General features: G+C 42.2%; 3 protein-coding genes across 14 annotated transcripts in view; 1 reads left to right on the forward strand and 2 right to left on the reverse strand.

Annotated features, from left to right (window-relative positions):
- Positions 1-3,039: 3,039 nt before the first annotated feature.
- On the reverse strand, positions 3,040-12,099 carry ppef1 (protein phosphatase, EF-hand calcium binding domain 1). Of its 2 annotated transcripts, none has more exons than XM_034573880.1 (19): positions 11,972-12,099; positions 11,125-11,316; positions 9,835-9,867; positions 9,478-9,605; positions 9,026-9,086; positions 7,258-7,421; positions 7,078-7,192; positions 6,717-6,763; positions 6,372-6,538; positions 6,223-6,259; positions 5,971-6,120; positions 5,211-5,371; positions 4,865-5,102; positions 4,602-4,787; positions 4,391-4,533; positions 3,870-3,979; positions 3,617-3,780; positions 3,407-3,491; positions 3,040-3,330 (listed from the first exon to the last, which is right to left on the reverse strand). In XM_034573880.1, the coding sequence occupies exons 2-19, from the start codon at positions 11,225-11,227 to the stop codon at positions 3,125-3,127; spliced, it is 2,298 nt and encodes a 765-aa protein (XP_034429771.1). In that variant the 5' UTR covers positions 11,228-11,316; positions 11,972-12,099; the 3' UTR covers positions 3,040-3,124. The 2 variants fall into 2 exon arrangements, with proteins under 2 accessions (XP_034429771.1, XP_034429780.1); XM_034573889.1 differs by having other exon boundaries at positions 3,870-3,976; positions 11,972-12,098.
- rs1a (retinoschisin 1a) lies at positions 12,061-23,322 on the forward strand. 5 transcript variants are annotated; one of them, XM_034573951.1, is made up of 7 exons: positions 12,061-12,162; positions 14,576-14,825; positions 15,156-15,181; positions 15,395-15,521; positions 17,831-17,972; positions 18,949-19,144; positions 19,810-23,322. In XM_034573951.1, the coding sequence occupies exons 2-7, from the start codon at positions 14,771-14,773 to the stop codon at positions 19,960-19,962; spliced, it is 699 nt and encodes a 232-aa protein (XP_034429842.1). In that variant the 5' UTR covers positions 12,061-12,162; positions 14,576-14,770; the 3' UTR covers positions 19,963-23,322. The 5 variants fall into 5 exon arrangements, with proteins under 5 accessions (XP_034429842.1, XP_034429852.1, XP_034429863.1 ...); XM_034573961.1 differs by lacking the exon at positions 12,061-12,162 and adding an exon at positions 13,411-13,535; XM_034573972.1 differs by lacking the exon at positions 12,061-12,162 and having other exon boundaries at positions 14,371-14,661; positions 14,732-14,825.
- cdkl5 (cyclin-dependent kinase-like 5) overlaps positions 21,321-24,703 on the reverse strand; it is a 35,600-nt gene continuing 32,217 nt past the window's right edge. For all 7 annotated transcript variants that reach the window (XM_034573852.1, XM_034573842.1, XM_034573827.1 and 4 more), the window contains one exon: positions 21,321-24,508. In XM_034573852.1, the coding sequence (XP_034429743.1) occupies positions 24,101-24,508 (408 nt within the window). In that variant the 3' untranslated portion in view covers positions 21,321-24,100. The remainder of the gene's footprint in view (positions 24,509-24,703) is intronic.

The raw sequence follows: 24,703 nt of genomic DNA on the forward strand, positions 1-24,703 counted from the left end.
CTCGTCCCAATGTCAATGGTTTCTTTCTGTTAAATTTCGTGAAATAAGATCTGTGGTGAGGCTGACACACGCTCAATATATCATGTTTTATTCTACAACATAAAACACATCCGTCCATAACAAACCAGTGAAGTTTTTATGCATCTTATGGCGTTTGCTGGTCTCCTCACTCGTCTGCCTTTACATCCTAGTTGTGTTTATACACACACATCTTCCATACTATTACTAACTTTATAAGAGGAAATGTGCATACTCTCTAAAACATGAAACTATTTCTCTAAGAGTTTTTTTTTTATGCTCACCTTTGCATACAGGCTTTGTGCTATTCCAGTTGTGGCCCTTACAATATAACATTGAGGGCCCAAGTAGCCGAAAACCACTATTACAGCTGAATACTGCCCAGGAGCCATCTTCATTCATGCTGCTCGTCCCGTGGGTCAGGGGCCCCGGGTGGGAGCAGCCGGAGCCTAAAAGAGGGGCAGAATATCATTATCATTATTAATATCATATCAGCCTTTGTTGTTGTCTCACTTTAAATTCATATAATTTCTCTACTTTCACCAGTAATATAACAAAATGCATCAACTGACATAAACTAAATCCAAATCCACATGCTCATGAGTGAAGCTCCTCACCAACACAGACTGGTGGGTCCCGGGACCAGTGTCCAGACACACAGCTGTTGGTTTTGTACCCATGGAGCTTGTAGCCAGGATGACAGCGGAAGATCACAAACAGTCCACTGTAACGGAAAAACGTCCTCCCATTCTCCAGGTGTTGAAAACTACTGCATCCCTCAGCAGCACGTGCTGTGGACATATGTCTCACAATGAGTGACTGAAGACACTGTTCATGTAAAAAACACACGTGTGGAAACAAATTGACTTACCCGAAGTGTAGATGCTGAGCAGCATGACCTCTACTGCCAGGAGCCACATATCTTATCTCAGATGACACAACAGGACCTCTCCTAAGATTTGGAGGAGGAAGACTGGGAGGAGAAGAAAATAACTTTGAGAGAGAAAGTGGGGGGAATATATGAGAGGTTGAAAATTGAGGGGAGGGGAGATATAGTCTGGGATTACTATAGGACAGACGGGCAGGCACGCAGGAGGGGTGAGACGGTGCAAACATAAAACACTCTGACAGATGGATGTGGAGGTATCAGGGGAGACGCTCTATTTACCTGCATGGTAATAACAGTAATGGTCGTTAACAACAATTTTGCTTTTAAGTGATGTCATGCACTTAGTTTGAGATTTCCCTTGAAATATCCCTCACCGAGCACTGAGGTTAGAAATGATTAGACCTCCCTGTTTGTGTTTCACTGTCTGTGTACATGTGTGTGTGCATGTGTGTGTGCATGTGTGTGTGCATGTGAGTGTGCATGTGTGTGTGCATGTGAGTGTGCATGTGTGTGTGCATGTGTGTGTACATGTGTGTGTGCATGTGTGTGTGCATGTGAGTGTGCATGTATGCCTTCTGTAAAAATCTGAACCTATTATTTACTCAGGCCGACAGGATGCCTGGGTCTGTTTTACTGCTCTCACCGTGTGGTAATTACAGTGAGCATGGTGCACAGAGTCATATGAACACACACACTCAGTCGTGTCTCCATGACTTTAGAGAACATTCTATTGACTTACATTAATTTCCTGAAGAATAACTCTAATTGTAACTGTTGTTACAACTTACTTAAAACCTAAACCCAACCTTACAATGTAAGGATTTACATTGTGGGAACTTCCTTTTTGTCCCCATAATTGAAGACGATTTCCCATAATGTGACTGTGTAACAGATTTAGGATCTCACAACATACACACACACACTGAAGCACAGTGTAGAAACACAGAAATATAAAGTACTCTAAAAAAGCTATTTTAGTGAACAGTTGAACAAGACTAACTTTAGCAGCTGCGTGTTTCTATTCCTGTGTGTGTTCCCACTTCAGGAACATCACCTGTACAACTTGTATCAGCTGATGCACCTACACATGTTCCACCCTCATACAGTTACATGATCTTTTTGTGAGAATTGTGTTGATTCAGTGTCCTGTTGTTACTGAGGTAAGTTGTACTGGACGACAGATGCTATTGTCAGGGTGGGCAAAATGTCAAGAGTTCAGGATTTATTGGAACGATCCGGGGGTCAAAAGCCAGGTAGTCAGTCAGGTAGCAAACAAATCCAATAATGAGCAGGCAAAAGGGAATCCAGGGTCCAGAAAGCAGGTCAGAGATGAGATCAGGCAAAACAGATAAAGCAGGGAAATCGCTGGACGATCTGGCAGAGAACAAAGGAATGAGCTGGTAGATATACTGGGTGAGTAATGACTAATGGAGTCTGGGGGTGGGGCAGGTAATGATATCCGTGTGACTACGTGATGCAGAGCAGAAGGGAGTGGCTGACATCTGATATGCCATGAGAGTTAGTGATGCACAAAATAAGAAAACAGACAATGAAACTGTTAAGATCTGGCTGAAGTCGTGACAGCTATATGTTGAACCATTTTTCACCCAACACACTCACATACATATTAAACACATCTGATTATAATTCAGTCCAGTCATCACCAGCACTATGACCTTAACGCTAAAACATGCAACATCATGAACACACATTTACATTTAATGTGTTTAACGTGTACGAAGGCAAACTCACCGAGGTCGTCGGAGATCAACACTTGAATGATGACAGAACCAGCTGCACTCTGATTGGACTCTTCTTGTCATAATTCATAATTTAACTTCAGCGTTTCAGTTGTTTACATGTTTTATTCACTCTCAATGTTTTTATACAAATACAAATCTCCTTTACACATCTACTTTTTTATACAAATACAAATATATTCTACAAATACAAATATGTTTATATACATGTACAAACCTTATTTACAGCTACAAACTGTTTCTGAACATTGCTTCACAAGCTTTGTGACCCTAATTTGAACCCATACTATAAATGTAAGTACATCATTATGTTATATCAGCTGGATTACTCTAAAACTTCTAAACTGATTCCCATGAGATGTGAGAATGTCTTTATTTTTGCTTTCCTACTTTCCTTTTTTCCATTCTTTTCTTTACTGATCACAACTTCCAAGTTTCAGTATTCCGATCAATCCCTTCACGAACACTTGAGTGGCTGATCCTTGTTGTCCAGTTTGTGTACGACTCTGAAGGCCTCCAGGAACTCAGTAAAGTCAATGCTGCCGTCCTTGTTGAAGTCGATACTGCGAGCCAGCTCATCGATGGCCCTGTCGTCGATGTCAACGCCCAGGTGAGCGCTGAACAGACGCCAGGTGTGACGGAACTCCTCGGTGGAGATCAGACCTGAGCACGACACACACTCAGACTTAATGTTGAATCATCGAGACGTTGTCTTCGGAGAGACACAGTAGTTATTTACCTGAATGGTCTTTGTCTATAATGTTGAATATTATCTCGATGTCCGTCCTGTATCTGAACAGAGTTTCAGCCAAGTTTGGAGCGACCTAACACAAGAGGGAGAGGAAAGAAAGTAAATAGATGGTAGACACCAAAAACTCTTGATGTGTTTAGTAAAGTACTATATTACAGTACTTAGAAGTACTGTGGGACACTACTTGTTTACTCTGACCGTAGGCAGAGCAATCCCTGTGCTCATGTCCTCAAAGCAGGACTGATACTCCACACTGCCATCTGCTGTCAGACGGCACAAGTGTGGACGGAGAGTCCTCCAGGGCAGGTCCAGTCTCAGCACAGACTCCAGCACCTGAGCCCACTCACTGACCGACAAACGACCTGAAAGAAGATATGCTGACGTATAACATGTATGACATGTGAACACGTGTTTATAAAAGAGGTAAATAAACAGGGAGGGTAAAGGTCACCGGTGCTGTTCTGGTCGAACTGCTGGAAGCCCGTCACCAGCTCAGAGCGATGGGTGAACAGCTTCTCCTTCAAGGCCCTGAGAGCGGAGCCTTCAGCCACTCGGACTCTGCTAAGACAAAGGTAAACATATCATTTACAAATCTCTATCATTATTTATTAGCTTCTCCCATTAATCATTTTGTTCATGCCATTATCTGCAGATTGGAGTCGGAGCCGATGAAAAACTGTGTCCACTGCAGGAAATGAACCTGGGAATTAATGCCAATTGTATCCATTCTCATTACAGACTAAAACCAGATGTTAGTGGGTTATTTGATCTGTGAAAAAGAGGCTTGAGTGTGAAATTTGGTGCAGATTGATTGAATTCAAGGGGACTGTTGGGCCTTGGAGGAGGTTCACACTCTACAGAGAGATCTTCTAGTTGTTTGAATGAACATTAAATCGACTAACAGCCTCAGCACTAAAACTCCCAGCTGTGGTTATACAAACATATACAGAACACATCAGACACAAGCTGTACCTCTGAGTCAGGGTGAGTTTGCGTGTTGTGCGGCTGACTTGGTACTGGTAGAAGCGGGGAACCAGCTCCCTCCCCAGTTTGATGTATGCACCACGGTTACTTCCCTCCTCATAGTAGTTGGACGCAGAGAAAATGGTGATCACCTGCAGAGCAAACGTTTATTCCTCCAGTTGCAAACCTATTAGACAACATTTTACTGCACTGCGTCTACCTGTCCACCGTGACAGAGCTCATATCCCTCCTGTTTGCACTCGTGGGACCTGATGAGCAGCTGGAGTCCGTGTTGGAGCAGCAGCCTCTGGGTGACGTCAGGGCCGAAGTAGCAGCCTCCTCCTCTGAACGTGTTGGGACTGCAGCCCGCTTGGGTTTTGGGGTCACTCCACAATATGTCCACTATCTGCAACCGAGAGGAAAGCTGATGAACAAGACGCAGAACTCAATCACAATGGAACAATATTAATTCCTGCCTCTGACCTGTTTCCATTCCCGATCATGCGGCGGCGGTGCGGGAGGGGGAACAGAGGACAGAGAGTCCAGGAAAGGCACTTGGAGGACATTGATGGTGTAAGGCATGCTGGGAGAAGATGGGCACGGACGAGGCGAGAGGCAGGATGGAGTCCGAGGTGAGCAGATGGAAGAGGAGGAGGACGAGGAGGAGGAGGAAGAACTGGAGGCGGCGCTGTCTTGTCGGCTGAACCCACGTTGCCTCTTCCTTTAGAAAAAAAAGGGACAGAAAACGAGAGTCTGCCATTTTCAGACGTCTAATTGTACATTTGAACTTTGTAACATCTGTAGGCATCTGCGTTCTGAGGCATCTGACCTCAGACTGGGTGTTAATTGGTTCCTTTGGTTCTTGCTTTGGCTTCGACTGCTGCTGGGACGAGAGGCGTCTGTCAATCTCATTCTTTTTGCCTGTCTGCAGGACTGACCGATGTCCAGCTGCTCCAGACTGCGTCGGGGAAACTTCAGCGCAGATTTCAACTGGAGGGGAAGAGGATAAGGGAAGACAGACATAAAGAGACAATAAAGATATTTGACATTCAAATGGACACGTTAGGCTGCACAGAACTCAGATTCGTGAACTATTCTCTCAGAAATCAACAAATGTGTTGAAAAAACCATGTCAACATTCCTGAATCAGCCCCCTGGGTTCTTCCCTGACACATCCTTCCACTAAGTTTCTTGGTAATTCACCCTGGAGTTTTCGTGTAATCTTGCTAATAAACCAACCAGCCAACAAACAAACGGGCCGAGGTGAAAACATAACCTCCTACTACCTGGAGAAGTAGTTAAATTAGTCCATGAGTAGTAATTTAATTAGCACTGTTTGTAATCCAGGCTTGCAGCCGCCAAACACAGTTACTAACAGGCTGTTGAAGAAAGTCTGACATGTCAGAGACTAACAACCCAGATATTTTACTCAGTGGTCGGTGGAGATCACAACTAAATAGAGAGAAACATGGATATGTGAATCTGTCAGTATGTTTTTAAAAAAAAGCTCTTTTCTGACCTCTAGTGGTCTAAACTGATTCATGCAGTTAAAAGAGGACAGAGGATGAAGGTTGACTGTGTCCGCAGACCTTGTGTCTCTCTATGGAGCTGAGGAAGTCCAGGTCAGTCTGGTCCGATATTCCTCCATGTACAATCAGGATCTTCCCGTCGATGACCGTTGCGACGGGCAGGAGGCTGAAAATGTCCTGAAACAGCTGCAGGATCTCGTGGCCGTGAGTCTGCACAGTCACACACAGCATAAAAAAAGAAGGAAAATAGTAATAATTAGTTCTGTGCATAACAAAAGCAGAAAAATGACATGGATCTGGACTTCTCTCTACCTTGTACTTCTGCATCACCTCTTTTGTGAACCCGTATCTGAAAGAGCGACGGAAAAAAAATCGCACTCAGATCATTTTTAACGCTCATATTTGTGGCAGACAAAGATGCATTTACGCTTTACTTCATTTCTACTCTTGTTTTCATCCACCTGAGATTCATGATGTGGTCTTCGTGGTTTCCGCGATTCAGGTGCATGTAGTCGGGGTAGAGCAGAAGATAAGCAAACAGGAGGACGACCACTTCCATTGACTTTTTCCCACGGTCCACAAAGTCCCCGTTAAACACATATGGCGTCTCCGCAGAGGGGAGGCCGTTCTGAATAACACAAACATACCATAACATAAAGAAAAACGTAAAATCAGATCTTAGAGGTGTTTTCAAATGTTACAAATGGTTGCATGTTTGAATCCTTTGTGCATTTCCATAAAATCCACATGTGATTTTGCTGTAAAATATGTAATAAGTGAAAATAATGAAAGAAATATAGCTGTACCTTATAAAATATGAGCAGTAAATCATCAAGCCTCCCATGTAGATCACCTGTAACAAAAGGAGAATGAAGGTAAAGCATGCTAAATGAATCATTGTGTGTTTTTGTTTTGTTCACAAGTATTCTTGAGTCTAATGAGATGCGGCTGTGCAGGAGGAAGTAGCTCTGGAACAGACGTGAAGTGGCTTATCAGTGTGCAAATAAACAAGACCCTCCTTCTCGGAACGATGCCATTAAGATACAGTCTAGACACATCAGTGGTCGTTTAACCAATAAGTGGGTCACTCATTTATTCAGGGCCACAGTGTGTAGCACGTTTTTTTTTAGCATTGAATTAAGTGAGAGTGAAGCCATGTTCACCCACCACATATTGTGATATCATTGATGTAGGATGTTGACAGGTGGATGATGTTGGGCATCTGCTTCAGGAGTTTTTTGGTCTCGTTCAGCAGCTGCAGAACATATCTGGCGTGCAGAGTCTGTGTGGAAGAAAGAGGAATGAGTCCACGGGAGTGAGAAACAGCGAAGACACTCGTTTGGTTACCTGCTGCTCTTTGAATGCACTGAGCAGAGCGTTCGTGTCAGAGACGGAGAGAGGAAACGACAGTCGGGGCCCGGCGTACGACTCCGGAACGGGGATCTGGTCGTAGCACCTCTCTCTGTCCAACCAGGGGTCGACCAGCGGGTCCAGCAGCTGGGAGATCAGGTCTGGAGGTCACAGTGAGCGGAGCTGTGAACATACGGAGCTCCAGACTTCTTCTCTTACATGTTTTTAGTCCACAAAACATACAATCTTATGTTGTTCAAGGCCAAATGATTAATTAACACCTGACAAATCAAGGTATTTATCATCATTTAGTTGTGATCATTGATCTGATCAAGAGAAATGTCCATCTATCCATACATCCATTACCTATAGCCAACCACTTATCCTAGAGTCACATGGGGGTGCTGGAGCTAATCCCAGCTGACGTTGGGTGAGAGGCGGGTGCAGGTCGCCAGCATATCACAGACCAACATACAGAGACAAACATTCACACTAACATTCACCTACGGCCAATTTAGAGTCTCTAATCAAGTTAACCTCAATCTGCACGTCTTTCTGATGTGGGAGGAAGTACTCGAGAATAATAACCGACAATGGGAGGACATGCAAACTCCACACTGAAGGAATCTAACCAAGCTGGCGATTTGAACCACTGCACCACCGTGCCACTCAAGAATGATAAGTGGAATTTAAAAAAAAGGGGATAATCTTGGTTCATTTTCAATTGTAAAGATTGTGTCCGTGTGTAAATTGGATAAAGAGGTTTAACCAGCTGAATTAAAACATATTCCATGAACAGATTTTCCTCTGTAGTTCCTTGTAATAAACGGCTCAACACTGCACCAAATCCATCTCTGCATGATCTCACTGGGGTGTATTGAAAAAGCACTTCATTATGCTAATAAAAACTGATGGCCTGTAATATATGCACATGAAAAACCGGGTATGAACAAACCTCCTCCTATACAGGCCCAGATACCTCTTTTAAAAAGTCTGTTCCCCTATTGAGGTCTGTTCGATCATGTGTTCTATTCTGTCACACAAACACAGATGCTGTGGATGATTAAAACACAGTCTGGTCTGGTGCATCACAGACTCAATGTAAACCCACGACGAGGACGTGCTGCAGATGCTGCAATAAGGACTGACCTAAGGATTAGCTTGTCAATGGAGCATTATGTTTTTTAGCTGGATGAGTGGGTCACTACACACAGAGAGCCAGAGCTGTGTCAGTGCAGCACATCAACACACTGGCCTCCACATCCACGGCAGTTGCTAAGTAACAGGGTGTACGCAATGGGTTTTCTAATCTCGACTAAAACGCAGTGGCATGACTAACACTGGTGTTAATTTGATGTAAATAAAAATACACGTCTATTGAAAATCTTCCTGTGTAAGAAAATGTTCAAAACATCCATTTAACACCATTTGTTGATTCAAATCAAACTTTATCTCTATTTACTGAATTTGTCAAAACTTGACTTCTTTCCTCGTTCAACCATGAAAAGTTACGTGCACAGCTAAAACAAATACATGAGTAAAAGTTACAATTGAGCAGAATAACCTCACAGAATGAAATTCCAGGAGGTCACAGTTAAGTCACAGGTTTTTAACACACACACACACACACACACACACACACACACACACACACACACACACACACACACACACACACACACACACACACACACACACACACACACACACACACACACACACTACAAACTACAAACTTCTCTCCGTTTAAGAGTTGGCTTCTAACCTGGCCCACTTCCATTCAGCTGAGTGACGTTGTCCAGCATGAAACTGAAGAAACTGGAGAGCTGATGAAGGAAAATAAAACTAGGGTCATCTCCTTGTGGTTGTTTGACTCAACCAGTGCAGTTTAAGTCTACATACATTCTGTTTTCAGACTCATATAAGGTCACTGTGACCTTTGACCACTTCATGTTTAAGAGTCAAAAAACATCTGTGAGGAAATCATGACCTTGAACTTTGACCTTTGGACTTTAAATTCTAATCAGTTCATCTATGACTCCAAGTGAAGGTTTGTACCAAATTTAAAGAATTTACCTCACAGCATTCTTGTGAAATCCTGTTCACAAGAATGGTACATAAGTACATACAGAAAAACCTGAAAACATAATGCCTCTGGCCAAAGTCTATAGACACTATATATGATGCTTCTGAAAATGATCAAACACCGTCAGTCACCTGCAGCTGGTCCTGTTCTCCGGCGTACTCTATCGACTGGAAGATGTTCCACGTGTACCTGCGTCTCATCTCAAGACGGGCCATGTAGCGCCGGTACCATCGCTGGATCAAAACTGCCGCCTTCATAGCTACAACACAAACACATGTCACATTTGAATCTGAATAGGAGACATGACATCACATGCACACAGCCCATGAATGTGACACGTGAGGCTGGAGCACAGCGTGTCCGTGAAGATTGGATCCTGAATCAAAAGTAGAAGCTAAATCTTGTGTATTTTCTCATCAGGTAAATGTGTACAAATGCACACGACTGGTACGTCACAGGCTGATGTTTACAGATGAGCAGGTTCTTACTCAGAGCCGGGGTGGTCGTCTTCACGGCTTCATCTGTGATGGGAAAAACTACAGTTCAGCTTAAGAAACAGGTAATTAAATAAGATCGCGTGCAAGGCAGACACACACACGCAGAAATAACAAGACACAGGGGAGGTCATGAGCAACAATGAGCCTGGAAAAACTGAGCAAATTAAAAGAGCTTTTGGGAGAAACAGCTCTCATTAAACAGAGGAGAGATGACAGGCTGCAAAGGAAGAAACGCACCATCTGTCAGACATCTGCAGAGTGCACACGTGCATGTTTTAACATCCCACTGGGGACATTAACCTGGATGCACACTAACCTACAGGGCGCTAGTGTCACCGTGCAGATGGAAGTTAAGGTCCCGATGAGTAGAGTTTGCTTTGAGGGTTAGGTTTTGAGGTTGTGTGTGTTTTTGTTTGTACAATTGAAAAATTATTAGATTCCTACAACACAAACCAACTGAGTAAAGGACAAAACCACAACACTGCCATGACTACAGCTAATAATAATATTACAGTATTTCAGGAGCACTGAATAATGTTACACATGCTACTTCGAGGAGATCGACAGAGCAAGAATTGTAATTCAACATTAAAAACTAAATAAACAGAATTTTGTTTTGTTTTACATGAGCACAAATGACTTTAAATATAACCATGTCATATTTAGTATCTGGTTTAACTAAGATGTTTTTAGTTTGGATTAGTCTGTGGATACCTTTCTCTTTTTATTCCAATCAATTTCTTTTTTTAATGAAAGAAATAACGAGTTCACAATTTCATAGGGTCCAAGGTAACTTCTTCAGGTGTGCAAATTATTCAAGTATTCATGTATTATGGGCCTTCTGGTGTTTTTCATTATTCTTGTCATCGTGTTATTCTTGTAACACATGAGAAGCTGCAAGAATATACGACATGGTTGAACTTTCTTAATGCATTTTCTTTGAGCCTTTGATTGATCGGTGAACTTAGTTCCTGCTCTAGTTTTCATTACGGTGAGGAGATTAAAAACTGGGGTGTCAGAGTGTGTGGGCTTTAATATGTGATATGGAGTCTGATATAGAGTCTGCGATCTCTTTTATTGGGCTTTGCTAAAAAGCACTTGTGATCCAATTAGTCTCCGACACTTCAGGTCCTCAGCTCACACACACCAGGTGTATGAACATGCCTGCTCTTAATTTGATACTGCTGTGATGGTTCACACCTTTCCAGAGGTCAGAACTTTCCAGCCGACAGGGACAAAGGAAACACGAGTCAGTCCTGGACAGATTTAAACTACACCTGCCTTTTGAGCCTGACAGATTTTCTGCACTCTCCTGCAAACCAGCTGCACCCGTTTCCACTTTCTTCCCTTGTGTTTCCGTGGTAACAGAGGTGCCACATCCCATGATGACCAGCAGGGAGGTCCCGGGTTCACATTAGTCTGAAGTTCCCAGAACTGGCAACAGTGGCGTCATGTGACCGTTCGCACAGGAACCTGAAAAGTACAAGAACACTGGTGTTTTCAGGCAGATCTGGTGCAGTGACTGACTGACTGAATGTGTGTGTGTTTCATTCTCTGCATCTTCACACGTCAGACTTCTCCTCATCCGGAAGTCAGACTCACAGCAACAGGGTTCGACTCAATAAGTGGCAGCTCTCCTGGAAAACCAGCTTGTGTTCATCCACCTCTCCAATCATTGTTTCCTCCACCAAGGAGGTTATGTTTTCACCCCTGTCCGCCTGTTTGTGTGGTGGAGGGATGTATTATGGGTCAGGGAGGAGACTTTTTAAATTGTGAGGGCAGATCCAGGAGTTTTAAATCACATGCTGATCGTAATCTGGCAGAGAAACAAACACACCAACAAAAGGACAGGGGTGGAAACAACCTCCTTATGGGCGCAGGTAACCTAATCAGCAGTTTGCATGACAATGACTCATCACAAACAAATGCAGTGATACAACTAATAAGCTGGTAAATGTCGGATCCTCCTGCAGCTCCGTCTCTCAGCTCCCGCCTCCTTGGAAGAAACGTGTGGAACAAATCAAACCCACCTCGCGTCACTTTCCCACATTTTCACTCTGCAACATTTCCCAAAGACGCGCTCACTTCACGCACGAGGCGCAAGTACAAATAAATCAATGGCTCCTACCTGCGGCGCGAGTCCGCGCGATCCGGAAATCATGAAGGGGACTGAACGATCCACGAAGGAGGAGGAGGAGGAGAAACAAGATGAGTTACACGATGTTGAGAGTGGCGCAGGTGATGGAGCAGGGAAGAGGAGGAAGAGGAACACAGGAGGAGGAGGAGGAGCAGCAGCAACACGTCAGAAATGTTTCCCAGGTAACTGCCTTGAGAGGCCACTTTAAAATTAGTGATTTTTAAAATATATTGTATTTATATTAAATGTATTACATATTTTGATTCATATTTCTATTCAAGTTTTACTTTAACTGCTTATTTAATATATTTCCAGTTAGATTTTTTTTAATAGAATTTATTTATTTGTTAACGTTTGTCAATCCAGTATATACACACACAACCACACACAGTCAGCTCGCACCATACTTGACGATTACATTCGTCATCTCTAAAAACCAGTGCAAAGTAAATATTCTTACAATAAACACTTTCCCCACTAAAATAGAAGTGTTACTTTTAAATAAAATGATATTCATGCTGCAGCCCATGTTTACCATGAAGCACAATTTCACCCTTCATTTTTTTTGATAGCAACCATCTTGTCCTGCTTTGTTCATTGTGTTTTCATGATGTCTGAACACTGAAGGTCATCCAGGACCAAGTCTACATGTCTGACCTCCAGAGGATCAGACCTCAGGTAGAGCCTCGGACCAGAATACCACAGGTCGAAGGTCAAAGTTGAACTCCATACACACAGCAATGCTCCAATTTGCTTTGCCACAGGAAGCAAATGTTGATCCGTTCACCTCCTCACTCTCGTGGATTGGACGTGAAGCGGAGGCTCGGTACTGATATATTCACGCATGTGTGACTGGGCCCTGACAGAGCAGATTAAAAGCCGGGTCACACAAGCAAATGTGCGAGTTAGGGATCAAAGAAAAGTCAGTTAAGTGGCCCAGTGCATGTAGTTCACCTTTGAGTTGCATTTATGTGACTCCAGTTAACCGAACTTGAGCTGGAAGTGAAAGCTCACATTTTAATGTCGGCTAAAATAAAAAAAGTTGGATGAAGAGGTGTGGCCTACTGGAAAAAAGAAAAACACTTAATTTAAAAAGCACCTCTCAAGGAAGGCAGTCAGAGGAAGTGACATTGACAGATTTGAAATTAAAATGTTTTGAATTTCAAATTGTGCAAACACAACACTCTACTGCCAGAGATTAGTAGTCAATGTTAATTTATTAAGAGACTTAACATGAACAAAAATTGCACTTTGCATAAAGACAGTTTAAAAATTAAGAACTTTTAAAAATATTTGTACATTTTTTGTTTAGCTCAAGTCCGGACCGTTCATGCAGCAGCTCTCGTGCACATCCTCTGCTGGACTAGTGTGACAGCAGCGTGGATCTCCTGCAGAGTGACCACCTTCAGTCTGTTGCTCCTCGACAGCCGGGACGCCTCCGAGCTCACCAGCCTGAGCAGGACTGGTCTGGGTAAACTGAGCCGACTGGTCAGGAAGTCCGGACTCCTCATCCCAGCTGGACGAACCTGCAGGAGAGACGAAGAGTCACAGGGAGGTTTGAGTATCACTTAATTAGCAGAGAACTCTGGTCCTGGTCTAAATGCAAAGGCCTTCAACCCGTCCTATGAAGGTTTTTTCTTTATCTTCTAGGACGTTAAGGTCATCCAAAGAAAGAAATTCTAAATGCCACACATCTACACGTCACCATTTTTGCTGTTGTGCTGACCTCTTTATGAGCTCTGTACATGAGAGAGCAGTGGGCTTGAATCCTCTTCTTTGTTGGAGGAGGAGGAATCCTGCGAGTTGTTTGGACAGTAGCCTTCATTTTGTTGAGTCACTTCTCTCAAAAACAAAAGAAATCCACTCACTTACACGCTTCCAGCAGCAGTTTTTCTAAGGCCCCAGATAATGAGAGGAGGTGAGAGCAGAGTGTGCGATGGAGACGAGAGGAGGAGGTTTTAATGAACACAGATTGAAAACAGCTTTCCTTAATTGGACTCAATTACTTTCACCCACCTGCTTTTAAAGAGTGTGACCTCAGACGTCTGTATACTCAGTGTGTCTACACTCACACCACACTTCAGTGAGAAGTATCCTAGATGCCTGGAAATCATTATAGAATATATATATATAAATAATATAAATGTATAAATATATGAATATATAAATGTATATATTTATATACATTTATATATACATTTGTTTGGGGAATTTTTATATAGTTTTAAAATTTTTACAAAGCAGAACATTCCTTGACATAGGACCTCTGTCCCAATTTTTTTATAATGAATATATTAATATTAAAAATAATAATAATTTTACAGAGAATAGGGTTGAATCCATCTATCCATCTATCCATCTATCTATCCATCTATCCATCTATCTCTATATCTCTGTCTCTGTCAACCTTCTGCTCAATCATATGGGGCCATCACAAGGCCCAGCATCAGCCATCACCACCCTCTAACCCTTCTTCTCTCTCACTGACTTTGACACACACACACACACACACACACACACACACACACCATGGTGGCTTTATGTTTTTTGTTTTTTTCCTCTGGAATTTGTGACCTGACCCACATGAGTGTGCAGTGATTTGCAGAAGGCATGGTGGTGGTGTTGATGGTGGTGGATGAACAGCTGCAGGAGAGGCTTTGTCAGATAGGGGACGGCATTAGGTAAGACCATTAGTGTCCCGTGGATTATTGTAATCCAGCCTCTCCATCACTTCATGGTTTGGTTGCTCAGTCTACAGTCGGTCTGGTCTGGTTTGAGGCAGGTTGGAAGATGGCTCTCGACATGCAGCGTTTCCTGCTCCCCCTGCTTCTCCTGGGTGCTAACGGTACGAATTCTGTCTTTACACTCTGAACCTTGTGCTGCTGTGGTGTTATGAAAACATGATCTGTGTTTAGTTATTTCCCAATATTGGATTTAAAATGTGTCAGAAAACCTTTAACTTGGGGTTTAACTTGGGGTTTCTCTCACTGTCCATGTTTGGAGACATTATCTTTGATTATTTATGTCTGTGTAGTATTTAATTTACCTTTTTAAATCTGTGGTTATTGATGCACAGACTGTTTTCTTGAATGAATAACTACTCATCCTAACAATGTGGTTTACTCTCTTTTCTTCACCGGATGCCCGGACCTTGTTTTATCCTCTGCTCGGACAGTGTTCGTCTGCATCTATGCTCAAGAGGTACGAAAACGACACAACTAATATTTTTGCTTGTCAAATGATTTTCACGTAAATACGCAGTAATGAGATATTAGAAGGTTCAGTCTCTGCACCATTGTTTTTGCAGTTATCCATGAAATGATCCTTTTTAAAATAATGGCATGTGTGTATTTAGTTTCTGATGACATTATTTTGAAGCGCATGTATTGAAAGATGTTTGTGTGTGTGTTTTAGAATGGTGTGTCCGAGACATGGACCAGCAGGTCTTGCAAATGTGACTGTGAAGGAGGAGAAACCCCCACTGAGTTCTCCTCCATTGCGTCTGGCTCCTCCATGGTGCGAGGGGTCGACTGCATGCCAGGTAATAAATAACCTTCAAATGCAGTTATGGGGGAAAACACACACATGATAACCTGTGACTTTCTTTAAAACACACACACTTCTTTAGTGCTAAATTAATTGTTATCAAAAAATTTATCTTTTGTTTCCTTCAGTTTAAGAATTGTTTTGGTCTTATTTCAAATGAGGCGACTCTTTGACTCAATAATAAAGGGACTTTAGATGAGTTCATCATCAAACTGTACCACAGAACTAAAACAGTATTTATAATGTCGAGCAAAGCTCTAAGCTCACAGAGCGAGTGGACGAGGACAAGAATCGAGCAGCAGATCTGCGACTAATAATTATTTTTATTATCAATTAATGTGCTGAATATTCTTTTAAAGAAAAAATGTTTTGTTTTGTTAATAAAATCCAAAGACAAGCAATTTACTATAATACAAGACAAAATGCAAATATTCACATTTTAGAGGCTGAAACCATTTCGTCACCAATGATTTGAACAAAACTATCAAAATGTTTGGCAGCTAAATTCCTGTCACGTCTACATACACGTAGATGTATGGACAGTTTTCATGTGTGCTTAATGGAAGCAGAGACAGAAAGAGGAGGAATCTCTATACGTTGATGAACATGCATGAGCGCATTAGACTCCAGATTTGACGCCGCAGGGCGGTCATGCTCCACTGGACATCCTTGGGGATGGGGATGCAGATGGAGCCTCCATCAAGGCTGCACGGTTCTCTGAATTTAATAGTACAATAATGGAAAATGTTGTTTGTATCTGGCTGTTGATCTGTATCAAACTACACAAGTTACATAAGGACAATAATGGGATTCATGCTGTCGGTCATATTCAATATGGATATTAAGCCTGTACATGGATCCAGATGCAAACCAAAAACCATCCATTATCTATAACGCTTTTACTTTAAGAGTCGCAGGGGGGCTGGAGCCAATCGCAGCTGACATAGGACGAAAATTCAAATTTGATGTCAAAATGAAAAAAAATTCTCACCACCACGTCCATTAGTGGCTTGTTTATAGTGTTCAATCAATCACATCATATTTATCAGCACATGGGAATCTCTATTTCTGTAAATGCTTTAAGGACCGAGTTTAATACCTAAACCTGTTTTTGAGATCTCAAACAAAAAAAAGACTCGTGGCACCAAAGATCAAACTTGAATCGTGTCAGACTTGATGAGAAGAAGATGAAGAAGTTACAGCTGAGGTACAGTGAACAGGGTTTTCCCTCAGTGAATCAGCGCATGTCAACTGAGCCACAAATCACATGGCAACCGGAGACGGAGAGGAGACAGAAGTTGTGCAGATATTCATTATCTCACAACGCGATGCTCAGATTACGGGGCTGGTAATAGACTGTGCCTATATATCGCACAATCACAGAAAGCAGTAATTATCACCGCATGGAAGTTGTGCTGAGAAATGACTAACCCTCCTGTGACATTTCCTCAGTCCATCCTGGGTCTCACCTTTTGACTTCTTCCATGCATTCTCCCTCTAATGTGTTTCAGGAAATACATTAGATCAGAGTTATGTAAACACTTATCTGCTGACTGACTCACATCCACGCTGCTGTATGCGTTGTAATACTGGGATTAGACAGGATGTGACCCTGCGCCAGATAGGCTTAAGCCAGTAGTAAACAAAAGCGCAGCAGACGGCTTCTACTACAGTTTCACAGTTTCTCTAAAACTTTACGGGAAAACAACTCACTCATATGCCTCTCTGTCCTCGCTCCCATTCATGGATTTATTAAGCATATTTACTAAATTGAGAACAGGACTCGCTCTGGTTTGTTTTCATATGAAGTGAGAGGTCAAAATATGAGAGCAACATGGAGCTAAAGCTGTGGCGAGGAGGGAACACGGCCATCTGTCCACCTGCCGCCCTAATGGACACCACTGATCTCTCACTGTGGAGCATTAAACTGCAGGCTTTTAGGATGGGATTATGTCACACTGGGCTGCTGACTGTGGTTGTGTGTGTGTGTGTGTGTGTGTGTGTGTGTGTGTGTGTGTGTGTGTGTGTGTGTGTGTGTGTGTGTGTGTGTGTGTGTGTGTGTGTGTGTGTGTGTGTGTGTGTGTGTGTGTGTGGATGGGAGTTGGCAGAGGTGAGGATGAAGAGCGAGGAAAGCTCTTCATCTTTCAGAGAAGCTCCCCGATGATCTGGTCACGTTTCGGTGTTGTGCTAAAACAGACGTGTTTGTGTTCCCTCCTCCGTCAGGGTGGTGACCTTGAAATCCAAGTCCAAACCTCTATTAAGTGAAAAAAACACAACAAACTAAGTAAACGTCTCCTCCCGCAGAGTGTCCGTACCACAAACCTCTGGGCTTCGAGGCCGGGTCGGTGAATCCAGAGCAGATCACCTGCTCCAACCAGGACCAGTACACCGGCTGGTTCTCCTCATGGCTCCCCAGCAAGGCCCGGCTCAACACCCAGGGTTTCGGGTACGTCCGGGCCGACAGTTGTTCAATTCTTTACATTCACAGAGAGAAACGCTTATTTTTTTTATATTGTAAACAACAAATCTGCAGCGTTTCATATCAACATGCATTTTAAATCTGTGACAGATTAAACCTGAGGTTGTCAAAACACATTTGTTTCCATTTTTAACTCAATATGTTGTTTTCACCAGAGATGGTTGACTGTTCTGACTCTAATAAGAAATATCTTGGCCTTTTCCATCTGCGAGGAACAGGATTACAGAAAACACGCCCATTATGTGAGATGCAGTTGGTGAGGTTGACTTGTCAATATGCTCTGAATTAAAACATTAAATAGACCAGTTAAATAAAATTACTAAATGAAACTGATGAATTATGTTCAGGATAAAAAGTTACATATTTGTTATAAAACCACCAATGGACCTTGTATTGTACTTCAGCCTGGATTAAATCTACATCCCAGACATTTTGTTCTATTATCACTGAAAAAAACTTATAATGTATATGTTTCATATATCATTATATTGCTGGGCCTTTAAAAATCTTTCCAATACCTCAGATGAGTATAAAAGGCTCAGTCAGATTGTTTATTGAAAAATATTGTTTTAGAATCATTGACAGAATCTCTGGTTTTAAATATTGATGTGTTTACACAACAGAGAAAGAAGTAGAAAAGCTCAGGTGAACAAACAACTGATGATCTGCTTCAGTTTCAGGTTCCTCAGATTGAATGGGCTGGTTCAGAGTCAGACTCTCATTGCTTATTGGGATGATTTCATGTTGTTATTATTGCACATCATTAGTGCTGGGTGCTCTGCATGTGGAGGCTGGAGTCCGACCGACCCATTTGGTTCCGACTCTGCCTTTTGCTGTTTGTCTTCCCCATTTTACGCTTTAACTTTCCTGTCAACAAAGGCAAAAAGGCCCAAAAATATCAAAAAAATCTGTATGATAAACAAGCCTGATCCCTGTCCTGCAGGTGCGCCTGGCTCTCCAAGTTCCAGGACACCAGTCAGTGGCTGCAGATCGACCTGACGGAGGTGATGGTGGTGTCAGGGATCCTGACTCAGGGCCGCTGTGACGCTGAAGAGTGGATCACCAAGTACAGCGTTCAGTACCGCACGGACGAGAAGCTCAACTGGATCTACTACAAAGACCAGACTGGGAACAACAGGGTCAGTGGGACTCAACAACACAACACAACACTGGGTTTACTGCTATTGACTTTGATCAAACTAAAGATGGCTGATATATTGGGTTCTCCTGTTTAAGATAATCACAGTGATTGGCCTGAGAGCAAAGACATAATTAAATTAACAAATTTATTTTTTAATGATTGGCCTGATGCCACACACACTAAAAACATGTCTACATTTGAAGATGAAAATAATTGACTACAATCTGTCTTTTCATTTAGAATCTAACAACATATGTCTTTCTGAATAAAGTCTTATCCGTGAAGTTTCATCCACATTTTTATCTCGTGTAATAAAATCCTGGAAATTTCAAATTAAAGTGCAATTAGTTGATTGAACTGTATATTAAAAAATCTATTTCAGTAATTTATTCATTGACAAATATTTGAAGGTTGCCAGGTTTTTGAAAATTGGTCAAACAAAATGATTAGTCTGAAGCCATTACAATGTCATTTTGAAAAATTGTGATTTATATATTTATTTAATGATCAATCATAATAATTCTCCCACATTTATCCTATTTAATTATGTCTATATTATATTTTATCATAGTGGTCCTAGCTGTAATAGGACAAGTAGTATACTCAGTCAGCTCATGTCAGTGGAAAGTAAACACCTGACCTCGCCCTTCTCTGTGTCCTCAGGTGTTTTATGGAAACTCTGACCGCTCCTCGTCTGTGCAGAATCTTTTGCGGCCGCCCATCGTGGCGCGCTACATCCGCATCCTCCCTCTCGGATGGCACACACGCATTGCTCTGCGCCTGGAGCTGCTACTCTGCATGAACAAATGCATGTGAACGTCTCCTCCCATCTCTACCCAAGGCCTTGTCCCAAAACTTCCAACTCTACCCATAAAGCCCCGTCATCACAGCGTACAACATCCATAGTTCTGACCCCCTTCCTCCAGCTACATGTAGGAAAACCCCTCAATTTCAAACAATATTCAGTTGAAAACCTTTTTAAAACGGGAGGAAAACAGTCAGACTTGTGTGATTCCATTCAAATGTCTGTTTGATATGCTCAATGAGCTTTCATTCAGCCCACTCCTCATTGTCTTTGTGTGACCCGTCTCGCTCGGGGCTTTAATTTGGTGAATTCTCAATAGATTGTTCCAGTTTCAATCAAATGGCATAAATTCAAAGCAATAATTAGGCATGATGAGGGAGCGGCAGCGTTGCTATGGAGGTTGTATCCACAGGTCTGAGACGAGCTCGCTCAAAACAACTCTTTCCTTCTGTGACAGGTCGATGAATTTCTGTCCTTCTCTCCCTTTATTTAACGATAAACGGGGAGTTTTCAGTTCTGCACCTCAGTCGGTTTCTCCTCCATAATTTCCTGGTGAATCCTGTGTTTTCCTTATCAACAAATCTCAAGAAAAGTCCCCCAAACCAATAATGAATTCTTGATTCTTGATTTCATTATATCGGCCTGTATTATGTGTGTTATCACCAGTAATTATGAAAACACATCAGTGAGCCGCAGTGACGTGTTCCTTCATTACACGGGTGCTGTCGTTTATTCTCAGTCACCAACACGTACGCTGTCGTGCTGCTCTAAATACTCCGAGGCTCAGCGTGCATCAACTCCGTATTAATCTGCAGCTCAAAAAAATAATCCCCAACAAATGTAGTGTTTACTCCTGTTTGACTCGTGTTTGCTGAAAACTAGTCTCCAGCTGTTTTAGGAAATGACTTAATCTTATTTTTTTTTTGGAAAGCTTTTCATCCTCAGTACAAGTGGCTTTGGAGCTGAAATCCAGGAAGTACTGAGAAAACCATTGAACATGTTTATTTTTGTCTTTTCAAAGGATTTGTTGATTTCCTCTTTCTCTTGTTGTTTGTAAATCTCAGGCACTTTTTAAAATCAATCACTTTTTAGGTGCTATATATATATATATATAAATATCAAGTGATGAGAAATTCACTAATATTCATATGTGGTTTTGTATCGTGGTTGTTCCTGATTTTGTTTTGTTGCCATTTCAGTTAAATTTCCCATGGTGCTTTGGGAGCACACTTTGGGAGTTTCATCGACTCTGATGACGTGTTCCTTACTGTATCTTTAATTTGCTGTTTCCTCGATTAAATAAAATACTCGTCTCACGTCCGTGTTCGTGTCGCTCTGTGCCGCATAACAAACACACGAGCCGATCAAAAATGTACAGTCGGTTTTTATTATGAGACCCTATAATTAAAGTAGAATGGTCAGTATAGATACACTCTATCATTTCTATGTACACCCTGTAAGAAGTGGGGAAAAAACGGCGAAATGAAAAGAAAAATCTAAAATAACGGATGTTTTACGAAAACACATTCATATTTGTGAACAAAAGTGTTTCTTGTGTCAGTTGTCGGTGTGTGTGTGACTCTCTGGGGGGGGGGTTGACGTCTCCATTTCAATCTTAAGAGCTAGTGTAAGGCTTCAGGTCACCGGCAAGGCAAGCGTCGTCATCACTGTGTCCCTTCAATGATTCAAACAAACCCACACGTCATTTACAATCATTGGCAATCAGGATTTTTCCATAACACACGACACTGGGAGGTTTCTCTCATCCTTGGTTACGTTCACGGACAAATTGAAAATAAAATGTATTGCAGAAGCGATGTTTAAGTGATTTTATACGTGAGCACTTCTCAAATCCTTCACTGAGCTATATTTGGCTCCAGTTTAACTGCCGCTGATTTGGGCCGACACAATCTGAGGCTCCTTCTCAACGTTATTGCTCTCAATCAGCCACGTAGTCAATTGGTTCATTTGTTTTTTTGCCTGTGTCTTTTCATCCTTTTTGACAGATTCAATTCTTTCTTTAATCCACATGTTTTTGAATTCATGCACAAATGCATCCACCCGTCCTTCTTCCATTGGTTCCCACCATCTGGGATGTGAATCTTTACTGCTTTTTGTAATGCTTCCCTTAAGGTGGAAGAGGGAAATGAAGGATAAAGGGGAGACTGGAAGAAGATCTGCGCCGTGTACTTTGCCTAGGCCACAAATAGTGATGTGATCTACATGACTCTGCGGGTCAGTAGGCCACAGGTAAATGCTTTTTATGAACAATCGAGTAAAATCATCCCTGATCATGATTATTGATGTCGAAAAGAGAAGTTGTTATGCAAAAACCAAAGTCAGATTTACACAAAAAGGCATTTACAAAAGCAATGTTTTCAATTGCAAATAGAAAAAAAATAGAAAAAAAAAAAAAAATTAAATTTCAGGGTAAGTCTGGTGTTATTTTTTATCTTTCTTACTGTCAACAAAGTCCCTTTTCAAGCTTTTTTCTCTTATTTTTTCATCCCGTTAATCATCTCATGTTCCCTCAGATTCAGGGGGGAAGAGAAATTCGGAAATTCCGTATACAAGGAAACATCAGTGACAAAATTATTTTAGTACTTCATGTACATTTACCTCTCGGTAATACAGGTAGGATTTTTAATCCAACAACTTGTATTTGTCGAGTATTGTACTGAGTGCCTTTTCTCTTTTGGCGTATTTCACTATGTGTACTGATAAGTCGTAAAAAAATTCTAAATTAAATCCGGTGATCACTGGATTTTATTTAGCATTTAACATTGAATAGTGTATTGGCTGGCTACCTTTCAGATTTCGATAGTTTTCTGGGTATTTACAGAAGCAAACGTGTGACTGATGAATTTGTGAGGATTTTGAAAAACAGAGGTCTCGGTCTGTGGCACAGAGCAATTAGCTCCACCACAGATGACACATGTTTGAGGCCTGATTCAGTAAAACTTTGGAATAGAACCAGACTTTCCCCTGAAGATCTTAAAGGTTGTAGGTGAGGTGGTTTTTGCAGAATGCCCTCCTACAATCTGAAAACACTGTTCAGAGACAAACTTCTCAGCGGGGCCGTGTGGCGATTACTTACTTACTGTTAAGGCTGTGGACGAAACCAACATGGCAGCACGGAGCTAAAAAGATAACGACACTGAGAGTGGGACGTCATGTGGTGTGAAAGTTTCTGTGTGTAAAGTTCAGAGTCTAACAGTCTCACTCTGGCTCCTCTGCTACCGAACCCTCTGACAAATAGCCCGATGTGTCACTCAACTCATAAAGTGATGTCATGAGGGTAATGAGCAGATTTGAACTAGATGTTTTTTGTGTTTTTTTTTCACTCTGGGCAAAAGGTATTTATCAGTAATTCTTCATATTTTGATGAAAAAAAATGAAAAAAAGATTAAAAATAACATATGAAAATCTCTTAATAACATATCAAAGTGAACAAAAAAGGACATTCACCATTATTAAATATTCCTTGTGACATATTGTATTATCAACACATAAATATCTATTCATTTCTTTGTGTCGAAACTAAAGCTCTCGCAATTACACATTTAATTCTATATTACCTTATAATATTCCCATATAGCCTACATACTGTGTCATTTATAGCTTATATCCTTGAATTTAAAACAAATAAATATTCAATAAATAATGTTGATATAAATCTTTTGTTTTTTGTTCTTATCAAATATCGGAGCTTGAAAAACAGAGCTTGAGTTCATTGGCCGCGGTGCGTCGCGGCGGCGGTCGGATGTGTTGTAGTAGCGTCCTGTGAGCAGGAGATGGCAGCAGAGAGGCCACAGGAGCAGGGTCTCCTTGACGGGAAACATCAGCTTATTACGTTCGAATCCCTTGTTCAGTAGAGAGACAATAACGTACAACCGATGCAGGGCTGACTTCCTGTGACGGAGCGGCCCTGTCCTGTCTCCTGGATGCCACCGTCGCCGCTGTCTGTGTTTGGCCGGTCAGCGTCTGGTCTGTGTAGGTTTCAGATACTGTGTTTCTGAATGAGGACTTGATCCAGTGAAATAGGCTTCATGTAAACTTTTACTACAGGACCACGATGTCTGCATTGACAGATGCTTTCAGGATGGAGCTATATTGGAGGTGGTGTGGTTTGGGAGGGTTTCCTTTTTTTTAAAGCGCAGTCTCCTTCAGGTCGTTGAGGTTTGGCATCCTGTTGCGGGAGGCTCGGGTAAACGTGGGTCCATTCTGTCCCGGTTTGATGCCCAACTGTTCCGGGGTGAACTGAGCGCCCTCCGCCCGCTGCAGAGCCGACACGTGCCAGCTGGACTCGATCTGTCCGGGGAGGGGGTAGCTGGGCTTGCGGCTCTTGGCCTGGGAGGTGCTGCTCACCCCGGAGTGCCCCCTGCTCTCCACGTGCCCTCGACCCTCGGGGTAGCCCACTTTGGAGGAGGGCTGAGGCGGGTTGGAGAGGGGGGCTTGGAAGCGCAGGTCTTGAGGAGGAGGAGGAGGAGGCTGTCCTTGATTTGAGGAAGAGGGGGAGAGGTGAAGGAGCCTGCGGAGGGACTTGAGTGGTTGGCTCTGGGAGGAGAGAAATCATTGTTGTGATTCCTAGTTTTATGCAACAATTTAGATTTTTTTTAATTAGCGGGGTACAGGTCAACATCGTCACAGGGCCGACATACAGAGACTAAATAAATTCACTCTCACATTCACATCTACAATCATTTTAGAATCTCCATTTAACCTCACACCGATTTGCATGTCTTTGGACTG

This window comes from Hippoglossus hippoglossus, chromosome 3 (genome assembly GCF_009819705.1).
Source record: "Hippoglossus hippoglossus isolate fHipHip1 chromosome 3, fHipHip1.pri, whole genome shotgun sequence".
Lineage (NCBI taxonomy): Eukaryota > Metazoa > Chordata > Actinopteri > Pleuronectiformes > Pleuronectidae > Hippoglossus > Hippoglossus hippoglossus.

What these genes read in the sequence shown, in the direction of transcription:
- rs1a (XM_034573951.1), top strand. Translation starts at nt 14,771, where the DNA reads ATGGCTCTCGACATGCAGCGTTTCCTGCTCCCCCTGCTTCTCCTGGGT. An exon ending in TCTGCATCTATGCTCAAGAG is followed by an intron (nt 15,182 to 15,394) that starts GTACGAAAACGA and finishes TGTGTGTTTTAG; the next exon opens with AATGGTGTGTCCGAGACATG. An exon ending in AGGGGTCGACTGCATGCCAG is followed by an intron (nt 15,522 to 17,830) that starts GTAATAAATAAC and finishes CTCCTCCCGCAG; the next exon opens with AGTGTCCGTACCACAAACCT.
- ppef1 (XM_034573880.1), bottom strand. Translation starts at nt 11,227, where the DNA reads ATGGGATGTGGCACCTCTGTTACCACGGAAACACAAGGGAAGAAAGTG. An exon ending in CAATGATATCACAATATGTG is followed by an intron (nt 6,764 to 7,077) that starts GTGGGTGAACAT and finishes CTTTTGTTACAG; the next exon opens with GTGATCTACATGGGAGGCTT. An exon ending in AGCTCTGTCACGGTGGACAG is followed by an intron (nt 4,534 to 4,601) that starts GTAGACGCAGTG and finishes TTTGCTCTGCAG; the next exon opens with GTGATCACCATTTTCTCTGC.